At 61.8% G+C, this 15464-nt stretch overlaps 1 protein-coding gene across 2 annotated transcripts in view; it reads left to right on the top strand.

Annotated features, from left to right (window-relative positions):
* Nucleotides 1-3064: 3064 nt before the first annotated feature.
* The window catches only part of ADORA1 (adenosine A1 receptor), a 21918-nt gene continuing 9518 nt past the window's right edge, over nucleotides 3065-15464 (top strand). The window contains exons 1-2 of one of the 2 annotated variants that reach the window (XM_081114607.1): nucleotides 3065-3468; nucleotides 4240-4612. In XM_081114607.1, the coding sequence (XP_080970733.1) occupies nucleotides 4275-4612 (338 nt within the window). In that variant the 5' untranslated portion in view covers nucleotides 3065-3468; nucleotides 4240-4274. Of the gene's footprint in view, nucleotides 3469-3784; nucleotides 3948-4239; nucleotides 4613-15464 lie in introns of those variants that run through there. The other variant, XM_081114608.1, reaches the window with a different exon arrangement.

Genomic DNA, 15464 nt, shown 5'->3' with positions numbered 1-15464 from the left:
GCCAGTGACAGCTGGCAGCATGTGGGTGGGGTGGGGAGGGGTGGGTTTCAGCCTCAGGAAGAAGGCACCAGAGGGCAGGAGACCAGGGAGGGAAAGAGGGGGAACTCCTGTACCCCCACCCCAGGCTGGGGCAGTTGACCCGTGAGGCTTGAGGCCCTGCAGGGTGCGCGACATAAGGAGACCAAGGAGATGCTCCCTCTGGGCCCCCGTCTTCTCCAACCCCCGCCATCCTGGGCCTAACCCTAAACCCCAGGCATCTGGGCCATTCCAGCAGCTGTGCCAGGCTTGTGGCTGGTTAGGGCCCAGGCAGGGGACCAAAGCAGCTGCCGCCCTCCCCTTGCAGACGGGTAGGAGCACAAGGCGGTGAGGTGATGGCAGGACAGGCCTCCCCTTTCTGTCCAGAATTCTCCTCTGCGCCCTGAGCCCTCACCGTTCTTCTCTAGGGAAGTGGCAGAGCAGAAAAGCAACGTCTACTGAGCACTGTGCTACGGACTGTAGAGCCCAGCACTCCGTCCTCCCAACAGCCCTTGTGAAAGCACCAGCCTCCCGGTTCACAGGTGGGAAACCTGAGGCTCCTCTATCAGACACTCGGAAGGGACAGAGGGACATTTGATGCCAAAATTATTTGACACAAGAGCCCAAATCCACAACCTCTGAGGAGGACCGACTTAGCGAAATGCCAGCAGTCCCCCGGAGGGTCTAGGTCCGACTTTCTCAGACTCAGAACGGAGGGCAGTCAGATCGGTGAAAACCCTTGTCTCTGGAGATTTCTCCAACAGGAGCGATCCATCGCTCGGGCCTGGTTTAGGAGACGAGGCCTTGGAGTGGGCGGCAGGACCCAGCCCCCCATTCTTTGGCAGCGAGGTTTGCTGGACATTCCTAGGGGGTCTTCAGCTCCCAGGTGAGCTCACAGACCCTCAGAGGTGGGAGGCAGTGGACCGTCTCCCTAAAGCTTTACACAGACTTGGTTCCTGCCACCAGCACAGGACCCAGCACCCAGTGGGCAGGGAGCAACCTCCTCGTCCCACGTCTGGGCTTCCATCTGGCCAGCAGGGGGACCCCGAGCCCCAGGCACCGGCCCGTATGGGGCAGCTGCTCCTGGCTCTGGATGCACCCGACCCGCTCAGCAGGCCCACAACCCACAACCCCCCCCCCCCCCCCCCGTGAGTCTCGGTCTGCTACTCTGCGAAATGGGTAGATAACTGTACTTCACCAGCCACGGTGCGGGGTAAAGAGCGCTGCACACCGAGTGTTGATAGACTTCATTCTTCAGTTGTCGTCCTGCACGGCGTCACGGCTCCATTTACGTGAAACGTCCAGAATAGGCCAATCCTTAGGCAGAACGTGGCGCAGCGACTCCAGGGGCTGAGAGGGAATGGGTGGGGTTGGAAAGAACCGGAAGATTGCGGGGATGATGAAAACGTCCTAAAAGAAAATGAGGGTGATAGTTGCACACTTCTGTAACTATACTAAACACCATTGAGTTGCACACTTTAAATGGGGGAGCTTTATGACATAGAAGTTATATCCCAGTAAAATGTAACTGGGGCTCTGAATCTAATCTGGCAACGTCTCCATGGCCTCCTCTCCCCCTCAGCACATGCAGAAGCTAGTGGGCATATTTCTTCTGATTGAGGAGCAGGAGGACTGCTTGATGGGTAGGAAGGAGAAAGGGGGCATGAGGGAGTCCCGTTTCTCCCCGCCTTGATTGCCCTTCTGCCCTGTGCCCTTGGTGTGTGAGGGTCTGGCAAGGAGGGCGAGTGGACTGGCCAGGACGAGCTGGGCGGTGCCAGGGCCTGAGCTCTGCTGAGTCTGTACCATGATGAGCGAGCAGGTCCTCCAGGTGGTGTGGTGGCAGGTGGATCTGCCAGAGGCTGCATCCAGGTCAGAGAAGCCCAGATCCACAGCTTGCACCCCCAGGCTGGGGGCGTGGGGCTGCCTGGTGAAGGGCTGCAGGTGCTGGGGGAGGCTGAGACTTTTTAAAAATTTTTTATTTTATTATTATTTTTTAATCCTCACCCAAGGATATTATTCCATTGCTTTTTAGAGAGAATGGAAGAGAGAGAAAGACGGAGAGAAACATCGATGTGAGAGAAACACATCGATTGGTTGCCTTCTGCATGTGCCCTGACCAGGGCCCGGGCCAGGGAGGAGCCTGCCACCCAGGTACGAGGTATGTGCCCTTGACCGGAATTGAACCCGGGACCCTTTGGTCCACAGGCTGACTCTCTATCCACTGAGCCACATTGGCCAGGGCAAGGCTGAGTCTTCAACTGTGGCACGTGCCTGGGACCTGGGGCAGGCTGGCTGACGGTGCCAGGTGAGGGCCTGAGAGGCTTGGACAGGGTGGAGAGACAGTCTGCGGCAGGGGCGTGAGGAACCTCGAGCACGGATGCCCCTGGGAGTGCTCAGGAAGCTGCATAGCCTGGGGAAGAGTTACCCTTCCCAGCTTCTCCAACGAGGCTCCAGGGAAGTTCACCGACTCCCTGTGGCTGAGCAGAAATGGAAGATCCCCGCCCCCTCAAGGCTTCCGGTTGGGGTCTCTATTCTGAATGAGGGTCAGCCCTGGGGCGGGGGTGGGGGGGTGGGGGGGTGTCGGGAGCCCTCAGTGGATACCGGGGCCACCTAACCTGAACCTGCAGCAGGAGGCAGCCAGAGGGGGCCCAGGTGGGGAAAGGTGGGGCGCACCACCCAGGGTCTCTGTTAGGATTTCCTGTGCACCTCGCTCCCTGGCTGGGCTCCTGCAACACCAGCCAATTGGGCTGCGCCGAGAGGGAGAGGGGAGAGAGGGGGCAGGAGAGGGGTGGGGGGATGGAGGTGACCTCGGGAGGGAGCGAGGCGGCTTCCTGAGCCCGGTACCCCCGTCCGTAAAGGGAATTTGCTGAGAGAGAAAGGATGTAATGACTCAGGAGAGAGTCTGCAAAGTGAGGCACGGAGGATGCGAGTTGCCGGCTGGCTCGGGGGAGCAGTTTCAGGACTGAGGAGCGGGGAGGGGCCGTCGGTGAGGCTGGATGTGGGGGCGCTGCGCAGCTGATGTAGGGGCGCCTCCCGGCATCCTGCATCCAGAAGGGGAGCGGGCGCCTGGAGGCTGAATTCACACGGGGAGGGGCCCAGGGAAGGCTCACATTTTCCCAGCATTTCTCACCCAGAATCACTTCCTTTGTTGAGCGGAGGGGGTGAGGGAGGAGGTGGAGGGCGAGGAGGGAGGGGCCCCGAGGTGCCGCCGCCCCCGCCCCGCCAGTGTGTGGAGCCCTGTTGTCACTCAGCCCCGTGCCCCGCGCCTGAGCCAGGTCCACACCGCTTGACCCGGCCTGGACCTGGACCTGGACCTGGACCTGGACTGGACGTGGACCTGGCGGGCTGGCCGGGCTGCCCGGGTGCCCCACGCTGGCGGAGGCTGAGCGCCTGGCTGGGAGGCTTGGACCGCTCAGGTGGCTGAGCGCTGCCGGCTCCGGTGACCTTGGACAGGTCTGTGTTCCTTCGCATCGGGCTCCGGAGGGTGCGGGAGGGCGAAGCAGGCGGCTAGGGAGCCCCCTTCCAGAGCGGGTGGGCAGCGCGGTCCTGCAGAGCTGGAGCGGGGCCAGGGCGCCGCTGGGAGCTGGTGCCCACGTCTCCGGTGGCGGTGGCGGGCTGGCGGGCGGGCGACACGGGGAAAGGGACCCCCGCCCCGCCGGTGTCAGACTCAGACCCCAGACCCCGTCCCAGGTGAGGGCAGGGTGCTGCCTCTTTAAAAGCGGCCGGGCAGAGCCTCCCGCACCATGTGATGCTGGCGAGGCTGGGCCAGTGCTGCAGCGGAGCGAGGACATGAGCTGCCGGCCGGCGTGGTGCCCGGAGCCCAGCCCAGCCCAGCCCCGCGCCCGCGCCCGTGTCCCCAGCTCTGGGCGGCAGCAGGTGCCCCCAACGTTGGGCACCACCTCTGGGCCCCCTGGCGGCCAGCAGACAGGCTGGTGAGCTCCTGGCACCCTGATCTGGGGCATTGGTGGGCAGAGGCAGGCTTGGGGACCTTGTGGGACGTGTGCAGTGGAGCGGGAGGGGTGAGCGCTGCTCTCCCAAGTTGCTGAATGAAACCTCGGGGGTGCTAAGGGGAGGGACAGAGACCAGGCAGAGAGAGGGCCAGGGGGTCTCACTAGCCCCAGCGGGCACCATTGTACCAAGTGGGCACAGCTCCAAGGGGAGGGAGTCCTGTCCCCTGTGTCCCCTGCCACCCACAGCCTCCCCACCCCAGCTTCCTGACCACAGGTGCCCCTCGCCGATGTGCCCGGCCTCTGCTCGCCATGCCGCCCATCTCGGCCTTCCAGGCGGCCTACATCAGCATCGAGGTGCTCATCGCCCTGGTGTCTGTGCCGGGGAACGTGCTGGTGATCTGGGCCGTGCGGGTGAACCAGGCGCTGCGGGACGCCACCTTCTGCTTCATCGCTTCGCTGGCCGTGGCTGACGTGGCCGTGGGCGCCCTGGTCATCCCGCTCGCCATCCTCATCAACATCGGGCCACAGACCTACTTCCACACCTGCCTCATGGTCGCCTGCCCCGTGCTCATCCTCACCCAGAGCTCCATCCTGGCCCTGCTAGCCATCGCCGTGGACCGCTACCTGCGCGTCAAGATCCCGCTCCGGTGAGTCCCCCGCCGTGGAGGGTCCTGGCCACGCCCATGCTGGGTGGCGTGAGGGCCCTCGGGAGAGGACAGAAGGTGGACACAGACCCCCGTAAGCCAGAGTCCTCTGGGCCAGGTGTCCAGTCCCCAGGCGGCCTCCTGCCCTCCGCTCTGGGTGCTGGGCTGAGCTGTGGTGGAAGCGGGAGGGTGCTGGTGGCTGGAGGATGGGACCCTGCAGTACCCAGGAGCCCTGAGCCAAGCTGCTGCTGTTCTCAGGGCATGGCCAGCTGTCCAGCCTCGGGTGGGGGTTAGGAGGACAGCCAAGGTGAGCGCTAGGTGGACGAGCTGGGCCCACCAGTCCCAGGGGAGCATAAGGGGAGCATGTTGCTGTGGTGGGGTCGTCTTGTGCGGAGGGTGCCGCCAGGAGCCAGACAGGGCAGCCTTCCCAGAAACACTCATCTCTGTGCCCGCCGGCTCCACCCTCCGGGCTGCCCGGGGAGCTGAGCACTCAGAGTCCCTCTGCCCCACTCCCACTGCCGGGATCTCGGCTGCAGGCAGGAGGAGGGAGAAACAGGGCCCCTTCTCTGGACATCCTTGTTCCGTCACAAACCCCTGCAGGTCTTTGCGGGTCACAGCAGGGGGACCCACGCGTTGTGTCCAGCAGCACCCTGGTGGGTGGCCTGGCGGTGGCCGTCCTCACGTGGGTGTCGAGTCCGCATGGGGCCCGTGCCCAGGACTCCCAGGCCACAGTCTCATCACAGGCAGTGCCTGGGCCACCAAGTGCCAGGGGATGCCCGTGCGGCCCCTCAGTCCCGCCAGGTCAGCAGCGAGGAGCTCTGGCCGTCGCTGGCACCTGCTTCCATATCTGGGACACGGGGCCTCTGGCCTCACTTGGCAGTCTGCCCAGGCAGGCCTGGCCGCCCACGTATCTCCCGCTTGCGTTCAATTCGTGGAACTTTGCGAAGCTTTTTTTCCTGCAGCATCCGCCCCCCCCGCCCCTTCTCACCATGATCCTATGGGAAGCACCAGTGGAGCTGGTGGAGGGAACACCGACACCCAGAGGGTCCTGCTGCCGTTGGGAGGGAGCCTGGGTTCCCCGGCCCCTGACTTCCTGGTTCCCCCACACCCAGCAGCTCTGCCTGCCTCCCCCGGCCCCCAGGCTTCCCGGGAGGTGGGGCCGAGACCGCTGCTGGGGGAGAGGCAGGGACGTGCCGGAGCCCCAGCCGGAGGGCACTGAAGGGCCTTGGTGCTGCCGTGGTCCCGGGGCAGTGGCTGTGCAGGGGAGGCTGGTCCTGCCCGTCAGGGCGGCGGGACCGTGAGCCGAGCACAGAGTGTCCTCCGTCGGGAAACGCAGACGCACAGAGGTGGGAAGCGGCTCAGACTCTGTCTGGAGAGGGTGTGAAGGTGATCAAAGGCCTGGTCCCCATGTGACAGCGGAATGTGCCCCACTTGCCCGGGTGGCGGGTGGCGGTGGCTGCAGGCCTGCCCCTCCCTCCCTCTGGGGGCAGCTTCTGTCTCTGGCCCGGAGGAGTGAGGAGCGGGGCCCTGAGGGGCTGTGTTCTAGGGCAGGAGGCTAAGCATATGGACCTGCGGGCAGCCCTCCTGGGAACCTCTAGCTGGTGTGGCAGCTGCACGGGTAGGGGTAGGTCTGTGTTTGTCGTTGCGTCACTGTTAACATGTGGCTCCAAGGGGCTGAGTAGGGAAGCTCTGCCCCACCCACTCGTCCTTTTACACAGTAGCACCCCCCCACCACCACCTTTTAAGGGGCCGTCAAGGTCCCGTGAAGTCACGTCTGTTCTGGCCTTGCTCCCTTGGGGGGTCGTCAGAGTCTCGGGGGCAGCGGCTGAGGCAGCCGGCTCTCTGTCTGTTTCTGCTGTTTCTCCAGAAAGCCAGGCTCGGGGCCTGGCCCAGGACAGGCCCTCAGGAAACATGGATTGAACCAGACGAGAGCGCAGAGTTCACGCGGTTGAGCCTCCAGCAGGCCTTCGGGGCCGGGGGGGGGGGGGACCCCCTAGGTCGCCCTTTTGCTGGGGCTGGACCCCTGTGCTTCTCCTCTGCAGCCCTGACCCATGGCTCAGGCGCCGCGCCGGTGCCCACACCGAGGAACCTTCTTCCTGCGGGGGCCGGTCCCCAGCTGGGGTCCTGGAGGCCGGGCGGCGGGGAGGGGCCCCTCCAGGGACTTGCCTGCCCTGCTCCCGGCTGGTCCGCCTGAGTCACCTCTCAGCCAGAGGGCCCACCTCGCTCCCTGCTCTGGTGAGCCAGTCAGAGGTGAATGGGCCCTGGGCACCAAAGGGCAATGCTGACCAAGCCTGGCGAGGCTTTCACGGGCATCTGGGTGACGTGTCCGCTGGGCCCCTCACCAAGCCAGGCATGGTTTGGTCAGTCAACCAGAAATGTTACTTCCTTCCACCTGGCAGAGACACAGAGAGAAAGAAGGTTCACAGCAAGTACTGTGATCCAGTTACCCCCGAAACACAACAAAAACAAACCTCGAAGGGCTGATTCCTCAATAACCTGTGGTCATTTGCATGTACTCTGCATGTCATTTGCATAACACCTTCACAAGCTGGGTGACTGCTGCCTTGTTCCCCTAGCTCCTGCTCTGGGCATTCGCCCCAGGGTTTCTTGGTGGCGCCCACCCCAGGGGGCTGGCTGCTGGAGGAGTGCCAGCAGGGCTCCCTGACCCAAGACAGGTGGGGTGAGAGGTGGTGGGGGTTTGGGAGTCAGAATGACCTGAGTTTGAACCTTGCTCTGTTGCTGACTAGCTGTGCAGCCCTGGATAAGCTGTTCAACCTCTCTGAGCCCTTCCCCTCGGATGCGGGATGTCAAGGTTCCTTCCAGCTCTCGGTGGCTCTGCCTTGTTGTCGTCCTGACAGTGCTGTTTTGAGATCCTGGAACAGTTGTGTTGTGTTTTTAGCTCTGAGTGCTAAGAACTAGCACGATGCTGTGTTTTTATCTGCTTTTCTCACTTAATGCTCATAGCCTCTCAGTAGTAGATGTTATTGTAAATTCCTATTTTTAAAGACTTTTTAAAAATATATTTTATTGATTTTTTACAGAGAGGAAGGGAGAGGGAGAGGGATACAGAGTTAGAAACATCGATGAGAGAGAAAAATCGATTCAGCTGCCTCCTGCACGCCCCCTACTGGGGATGTGCCCGAAACCCAGGTACATGTCCTTGACCGGAATCGAACCTGGGACCCTTCAGTCCGCAGGCTGACGCTCTATCCACCGAGCCAAACCGGTTAGGGCTTAAAGACTTTTTTTTTTTTTTTTCAAGATAAATTGAGGTCTGAGGCTCAGGGAGGTTCAGAAATTTGCCCAAACGTCCTGTCAGGGGGAGACAGGATCTAACTCTGGCTTGTCCACCCGATGTCTGTAACCAGCGAGTCCCTGGGCTTCTGAAATCAGCCCAAGAAGCTGCAGGTTCATGGAGGGGTTTCCTCAAGGCTGTCAGCAGGGTGATCGCTCTCCTCTGGGCTTTGCCAGTGTCCTCTCCCACCCTCCCCTCAGCCCATGCGCTCCCTCCCTCCTCACCTTCCCTCCAGTGGGCAGGGGAGCCCCTGGTAGCCTTGCCTCTGTCCACAGCTGGAAGCCAGCCTGCTGGACCAGGCTCCAGTGGGGAAAGGAATCTGGTAGATTAGGGTGTGTTTGCTTTTAGCCATCAATGTGGCCTCCTCCCCGGACCAGCTGGGGCTTTTCCTGACAGTAAAGTGCTCCTGGGCTGGGCCCCCGCAGGCTGCGGTCTGTGTCCTCAGGTCCTCAGGTCCCAGAACAATTGTTCTGTCGTCTTGGCACCTGCTCTCAGCTCTGTGTGAGGACAGATTAGTCAGAGGCCTGGAGTGGGAGACACCAGAGGAACCCTGATGTCCAGCCTCTCACCAGCGAGGAGGAAGCAGAGGCCCAGGGTTCTGGGGTGGTCAAGGTCACTCCTCCAGGTGTTCAAGGTCACTGCCCCCCCAGTGGGACTTGCTCCCAGCCTCGGACCCCCCGCGGCCCGCCCCCCCCCCCCCCCGAAAGGCTCGGCAGGAAGCTCTCAGCAATGACCCTTTGCAAAGAACAGAGCTGAGATGTGCAGCCTCCGCCAGTTGAGAGCAAATCAGTGGTGGGTCGAGGGGGAGAGTGATGGGAGGATGTTGATTTGTGATTAAAAAGCTGGCCCGGCCGCCATGGCTCAGTGGGTGAGCATCAACCTATGCACCAGGAGGTCACGGTTTGATTCCCGGTCAGGGCACCTGCTTCCAGGGCAGGGGCAGAGCGTGGGCGCTGGCGCTGGGAGGTGAGGCGGGAAGCAAGGCCATGGTGGAGAGGGAGGATGCGGGAGGCGCGACGGGGAGTCGCGGGTGTGAAATGATTCTCTCGCGAGTGGGGCAGTGACGAGTCAGGAGGCCTGTGAGATTGGGGGCAGCGGGACCGGCCCCTGCAGTCCCTGGAGACTCCCGTGGCCCGGCCGGCCCTGAGGAGATCTCGTTCCGTCACGGATTCAGAGGTGACAGATTCTGTGACAGGTGTGAGGGCACTGCCTTTGTGGAACCCGGAGACCCGTGGGCACAGAGCTGCCTTGACAAGCGAGAAGAATTCGAGGGAGGGAGCCACCCTGCATTCCCCGTGGCTTCTCCAGATTCCCGTGGACAGTGTCCCGAGAGGCTCACAGGGGCTGAGGACTGAGGTGGGGCTGGTGGCTGAGGCTCAGGGTCAAGAGGTCACATTGTCCTCTAAGTGCACTCAAAGTGCTTTAAGCAGGGAATGACATAAAACCAATTACATATCTAAGAGGTCAAAAGTCCTGAATAAAATATTAGCGCGTGAGATCCGGTGATATGTGAAAAGCACAGTATGTCCCAGCCACAGAGGGCTGTTCGCCGGGTGCAGGGTGGTGCGCTCAGCACATTAACACGGAAGGTCCCTGCTGCCGGGTGGCGGGCAGGGTCCACGGGGGCGGTGAGGCTGGGGGGTGGAGAGGACAGGAACATCACAGCGTGTGAGCGGTAGAACCGCCTGGCACTGGAGCGGACGCGCCAAGTGGGAGAAGGAATCGCCGGGGGGAAGGTGCTGCCGCTCCGGGAACATGGAGGGTGAGGAAGGAGCTGGGGAGATCCGCATCCTCGAGACTCGAGACTCCAGAGGAGCTTTGGAGGTCCCGGGGGGCCCCTCTCGCTCACCCCTGCTTCTGTCCCTTCCTGTGGTCCGGCAGACGGTCCCTACTTGCTTGGCTCAAGGAAGGGGTCTCTCGAAGGCCCAGCCGGCTTCCCCGGCGCGTCCAGCTGCTCCAGGGGCTGAGCCAGGGGTTCCTCCCTCCGGCCAGGTTCCATCTGGGACGAGACTCGGTGTCCATGTCCTCACGGTGGTCAGGAGGCTTTCAGGTGAGACGTGAAGGGCCTGCAGGTCCCAGTGCCCAGCAAGGGGGCTGTTACTCTGTCAAATCCCCGGGGCTTGTGTTACGTTAACCGCGTGATGCCATGTGGCCTCAGCACCCACTGGGCTCAGCTCCGTGTCAGGAGGGGCTGCCGGCACGCGAGGGCAGGTGTGGTTCTCTCCCGTCCTCCCGTCTTGCTCACCGTGTTCCTGTGCCGAACACACGCCTTAGCGGGTGGTGAATCCGTGCCTGTCGGGGAGGATGGGAGAATGCGCAAAGGGAGGGGACATCTTCCTGGGGAGGTTGGGGAGCCCTGGAAGATGCTACGTGGGCATTTCATATCCACCCACAGGGCAAAGGCAGGTCCCGGAGAATGAAGGGTTATTGCATTAAAACATTCCCAAGGGAGCAGAGGGGGTGGGGCTGGGGCACAGAGAGCTGACCTGGCAAGTTAGGGCCGCATCCTCGCCTCCCGACCCCCAGCGCGCTCCTGATTCTGGGGGGAGGTTTGGGCTTAGCCCTCCACAACCCTCCTTGTCTCCCGAGGCCGCATGCTGGGCAGCTCCAGGCCCTGGCATCTCAGGGAGCAGAAGCCAGGCCCCTGGGTGTACCGGCTCCACAGGTCACCCCGGGAAGAAAACATCCGGAGTGTGGGGGCTCCTGTGCTCAGCGGGCACACACACGGGGCCTGTCCCCGGCAGGGTGAACACCGCACCCGCCTCCGTGCCCCGTCATGGTCTCCCAGGGCCCCTGTGATGACAGTGGCTGAGAGGAACACAGACACCATTCAGAGCTGCTGGCAGGCCCAGGCCTGGGGCTGACCGAGTGGACTGAGCCAGGAGCCAGGAGCCAGGAGCCAGGAGCCAGGGGCCGAAGGCAGGACACCCCTACCCCTCCCCCCCCTTAATCACTGCTGGAGGCCACAGTGGCTTTAGGCAATTAGTGGAAGACGGGGAGGTGTATTCACACATTCACACCTGTGTGTGTGGAGGGGTTATATCTTTTTACTTTTATTTTTAGAAATCAAAAAATGCTGTCCCACCCAACCCCTCCTTCTCCCAGTCCCAGATGTGAGTCCCAGCCAAACTACCCTCCTTCCTGCATGCGCCCCACCCCCACCGTTAATCTCCCTGAGGCAGGAACATGATTTACATGTTCAAGTCAGCAAGTGTCTTCTGGTGACACCAGCCCTGTCCTCCAGGGCACAGGCCCACAGGCTGATCATTCACCAGCTGCCCCCGCAGGAGGCCTGAGCAGGCCTGGCCCACACCAGGCCCACAGCGCCCACAGCGCCTTCTACTTGTGTTCAAAACACTTCCCTGCCCCCTGGCCACCTCTTCTGGACCTGCCCGGGCCTTGGAGTTGAGAGAAGGATAAGACCACTCACTTAAACACCCAGAAAACTGTTCCCTTCTCTTGTCTGTCTAGTTCTTACTCATCCTTTGAAAGTCAGCTCAGACAACACCTCCTCCAGGAGGCCTTCCTAGTTTGCCTTCCTCTTCCCACAGGTCCATATGCTCCCCTGTACACAGCCCTTGTCAAATCTCCCGCACTGGCTGGTGAGCAACTTGAGGGTGTGGTCCCAGCCAATCTCTCTGTGCCCACAGTGCCCAGCATAGGTTCTGCCCATTCTTGGTATCTGATAACTGGCCCAGCGAGTCACTGAATGAATGGTGGTAGTGGCAAGTGACTCTTGAGCACCTAGTGTTTGCTGGGTCCTGTGCTGAATACTTTGGATTCTCTTATTTAAATTCTTGCACAATCTTATAAGAGGTACCAAGAGCATTTTATATTAACAATATAACATATCGCTATTTCCCACATTTTCTGAGAAAGCTGAGGCTAGCAGCCACATGCCTGCTAAGTATGACCAGAATCGTCAAATGAATAGCTGAACAGATGAATGAAAAGACCCGGATTCGAGCCTTGATTTAAACACTTAATGCTGAGTGTACGTGGGTAAATCACTTACCTGTTTGGGTCTCAGTTTCCACATCTATAAAATGGGCTTAATTCCAATCCCTACTGCAAATATTTGTCTGTAAGGCAGCGCTCTGGAATGGGAAGGAAGAATAGCTTCATTGTTCACGGGTGAGCTGGCTCTGGGTGTGTGGGGGAGGAGGGTTAGGCACCCTGATCCATCCCCCACCTCATCTTCCCCATCTGGTCTCTGGCCTGCAGTTCAGAGCTGCCCAAGGCCTGCCCTGATTGCTTGGCATTGAGCTGCAGGCCCGAGTGTGGGAGTGTGCAGTTAGGAGTGCGCGTGCCCCACGCCTGGAGCTGACCTGCTTCCTCTCTGTCTCCCACCCACTGGAGCTGCGGGATGATGAGCGTGAGGCTCGGTGATCAGTGGGCAGTGAGCAGCCAGCGGGACGGAGGCTCCGCACCCACAAGAACTCCCTGACCCACGAGGTGGGGAGGCACCTGGGGCTGATCCAGGTGCTCTAAGCTCTCGCTGACGGGGCTGCTCCAGGGCCTTGGGGGTCTGCCTAGGGGTGCGCCTCCCCCCACTGCTGAAGTTGCACAGCCAGGAGGGGACATTCTCGAGGCCCCCCTTGTCCCGCCAGAATGTGGCCCGAGTCTGAACTCAGTTTGCAGTCAAAGCATGAAGAAAAATGTTCAAGGGAAACATCTTTGAGGCGACTCAAGAGTAGGGGAGCCCCTCCCACCTGGGGGAGGCTGGGAGAGAAGAGATCGGCTATCCTCCCAGTAAAGAGGGGAACGCGGGACTGGGAACCCAGAGCCCCGAGCTCAGGGCCTGGTCTGCCCCTGGCCCGCTGGACAAGCTCCCCATCGGTCAGGGGACCGCAGTCACGGCCCAACCGCTTAGGGTGCTCAGGACCAGGGCATGGGGGGCAGACTGCCATGCTGGCCGCCCGGCCTCAGCTCTGCCCTCACCTCGGCCACATTTCTAGCCTCAGTTTCTTCTGCAAGCTGGGAAGACTCGCCTGTGCCTCTGGGGACTGTAGAGGCTCGGAGGTAAAAGCTTCCCTCTTCCCCTTTCCTGCAGCGGCCGGGAGGCGGACGAGGGGTGGACAGCGGTGTCCGCGCGCGTGTCTGTCCACCTGTGCGGTTGGGGTGGGCAGCTGACACGCCCACCCACAGGGAGGCTTGAGGGTTCCTTTACACGGACAGTGTTGGCGCTCGACCAGGGGGAAGTGACTGTGGCGGCGGGAGCCACAGAGAGCCCTGTGCTCAGGTGAGGGCGGGTCTGCCGCTGCTGCCAGGGGCCCCTCCCTCTGCTCTGAGCTGGTCTGTGAGGCCTCACCCACCGTGGGGCGGGGCTGCGGTGCCCGCCGGCTGACAGTCCCCTGGACATCGGGGCAGCTTGGATGCCTTCTTTGTAGCAACTTTAGTTGTGTTTACTTTGCACGGCTGGTGTCCACAGCATTTCACAAAGGCAGACATTGAGAAGCAGGGAGATGAAGGAACTGGAAAACGAGTGAGTAGGAAAACGGGATTTGAACACCTGCCTGGCAGACCCCAAAGTAGATGCCGTGTGACAACCGCTCCATCAGCCACTGTCCCCAGGGAGTGTCCCCGCTGAGACTGGGCGACGAGAGATCGGCGCTGGCTGAGTGGAGAGGGCGATGCCAGGCCCGAGGCTACTGGTGGGCGCAGGCTGGCGTGGTTTCCTGCCGGCCCCGACTGCTTCCTCTCTGGGCCCAGGGCCTGCCTGTGCTCCTCCACACGGCTGCCTGGGTCACAAGGGCAGGGAAGCTAAATCCGGGTGTTGCTAGCATCACGGCAGCAGAAATAACCCTCCAGGCGCTCGGAGGTGAGAGGTGGAGATGGGCCCAGGGAGGCCTCTCTGCACCACAGGAGAGAGAGGCACGCAACAGGGCAGGGGCCAGTCTCCACCCCAACCCCAGCCCACGCTGCTGCGGCTCAGGGTCTCCCTGACCCGTCCTGGGCCTCGGCTTTCCCATCTGTGAAATGGCACCAACGGAAGCCCTATGAGTGGTGCTGTGTGCCCTGCGGCCTGTGAGGGGGGGCCTCTGCCCGCTTCATCTCCCACCTGGTCCCGCCTTTTTCTCTGCGTGTGCTGGGGATGCTCTCCATGGGGGGCTCGCGGTCCCGTTTCCTACGGGATCCAAGACAATGCCTTCCCTCCTCCTGGGCTCCTCGCAGACGAGGTTGGGCCAGGCTTCTTGGGAGCCAGACCTGAGGGCCAGGGGCCTGGGAAGCTCGGTGGGAACGTGGACTAGGAGGCTCTGTGCTCACTTCCTCGCGGCCTCGGCCCGTTCAGCGACCAGCTGTGACCTGGACTAGCCACCTGGTGAGTGGGCCAAGGAGGGGAAGGAGACTGCTGGGGAGCTCGGTCCCGGTGACCATGGAAACCTGGGAGGTGGCGACAGATGTCACTCACTCCGTGTCACAGTCGAGGAAACAGGCTCTGAGAGGCGGTGGGACTCGCTGACGGCAAGTGGAGTCTGAGTCAGACCTTGTCCCTCTAGCGCGACCTCTGTTGGGGAAGCCGGCAGCCACGGAGGCCAGGGGTCAGGGTTGGGGAGGGACAGGTGGGGTACCTGGCTTTTGGGGACCTGAGAGCTGGTGCTGGGCTCTAGCTCCTATGGACCAGGACCTCCGGGCTGGCCCACGTGGTGGGGATTGGTTTCCGTGGGGGAGGGAAGGACTGTGGCTCCCCCTCACCCGCCGAGGCTGCAGAAGGCTCTGGCCTGTGCAGCCCCCAAGGCCCATTGTTGCTCGCAGACTGATGTTCTTTTTCCAGCTCTGAGCACTGTGCTTTCAAGCTTTCGTGAATGGTGGGTGGGGAAAAGGCTCTGATTTAATAAGCTTCCTTTCCCCCTTCTCCTCCCCCCTCCCCCTCTCAGCTCTCCCCCCTCCCCCGCCCCCCACGTCATTGAGAGCCCCATCCAGGTCCTGGCCCCTGTGAGGGCTCTGCAGGGCTCTGCTGAGGTGGGAGAACTGACGGAGAATGAGCCGCTTGATCTCCCCTCAAAGGCCCAGCTCTGGGACGCTGCCAGGCTGCAGCCAGGCTCCCTCCGCTCCATTCGGGGCACAGGCCACACCCCCAGAGAACAGGCTGTCCCCCTGCACCAGGGCCAGCAGAGCAGAGGAGCCGAGGCTGGACTCCTGCTAGAACCTCCTAATTAAGTGGCTTAATGTGTTGGATGGGGGCGGAGGCAGGAGCGTGGAATTGAGATCCCGAGGCTTCTACGAAGGCCCCTATCTGTGTGGGGGTGGGGGCAGGAGGGATGGAGAGGAGCGGGAAGCCTCGACCCCCCTCCTGCTTCTCTCACCCGAAAGTGAGGCTTGCTGTGGTTGAGCTCACCTCCCATGTTCGTCACTGGTTTCTATTCGTGGGGCTCATTCTCTGTTTCTTCCCCGGCCCCCTCTTCTGCGTTCTCTGCTGTTGACGGAGCATTGTGTAGGAACCTGCTTTCCTTCCCCAATGGCACTGGATGCCCACTGTGCGCCAGGGACGCTGGCAGGTGCTAGGAACCCACATGGAACCGGGCCTGGTTCCCACCCTCGGGTACTTGCAGGGAATGC

The sequence above is a fragment of the Myotis nattereri genome (assembly GCF_964212035.1).
Source record: "Myotis nattereri genome assembly, chromosome: 20".
NCBI lineage: Eukaryota > Metazoa > Chordata > Mammalia > Chiroptera > Vespertilionidae > Myotis > Myotis nattereri.
Note: the sequence above shows the minus strand (reverse complement) of the source record. Positions and strands in the feature narration are given on the sequence as shown.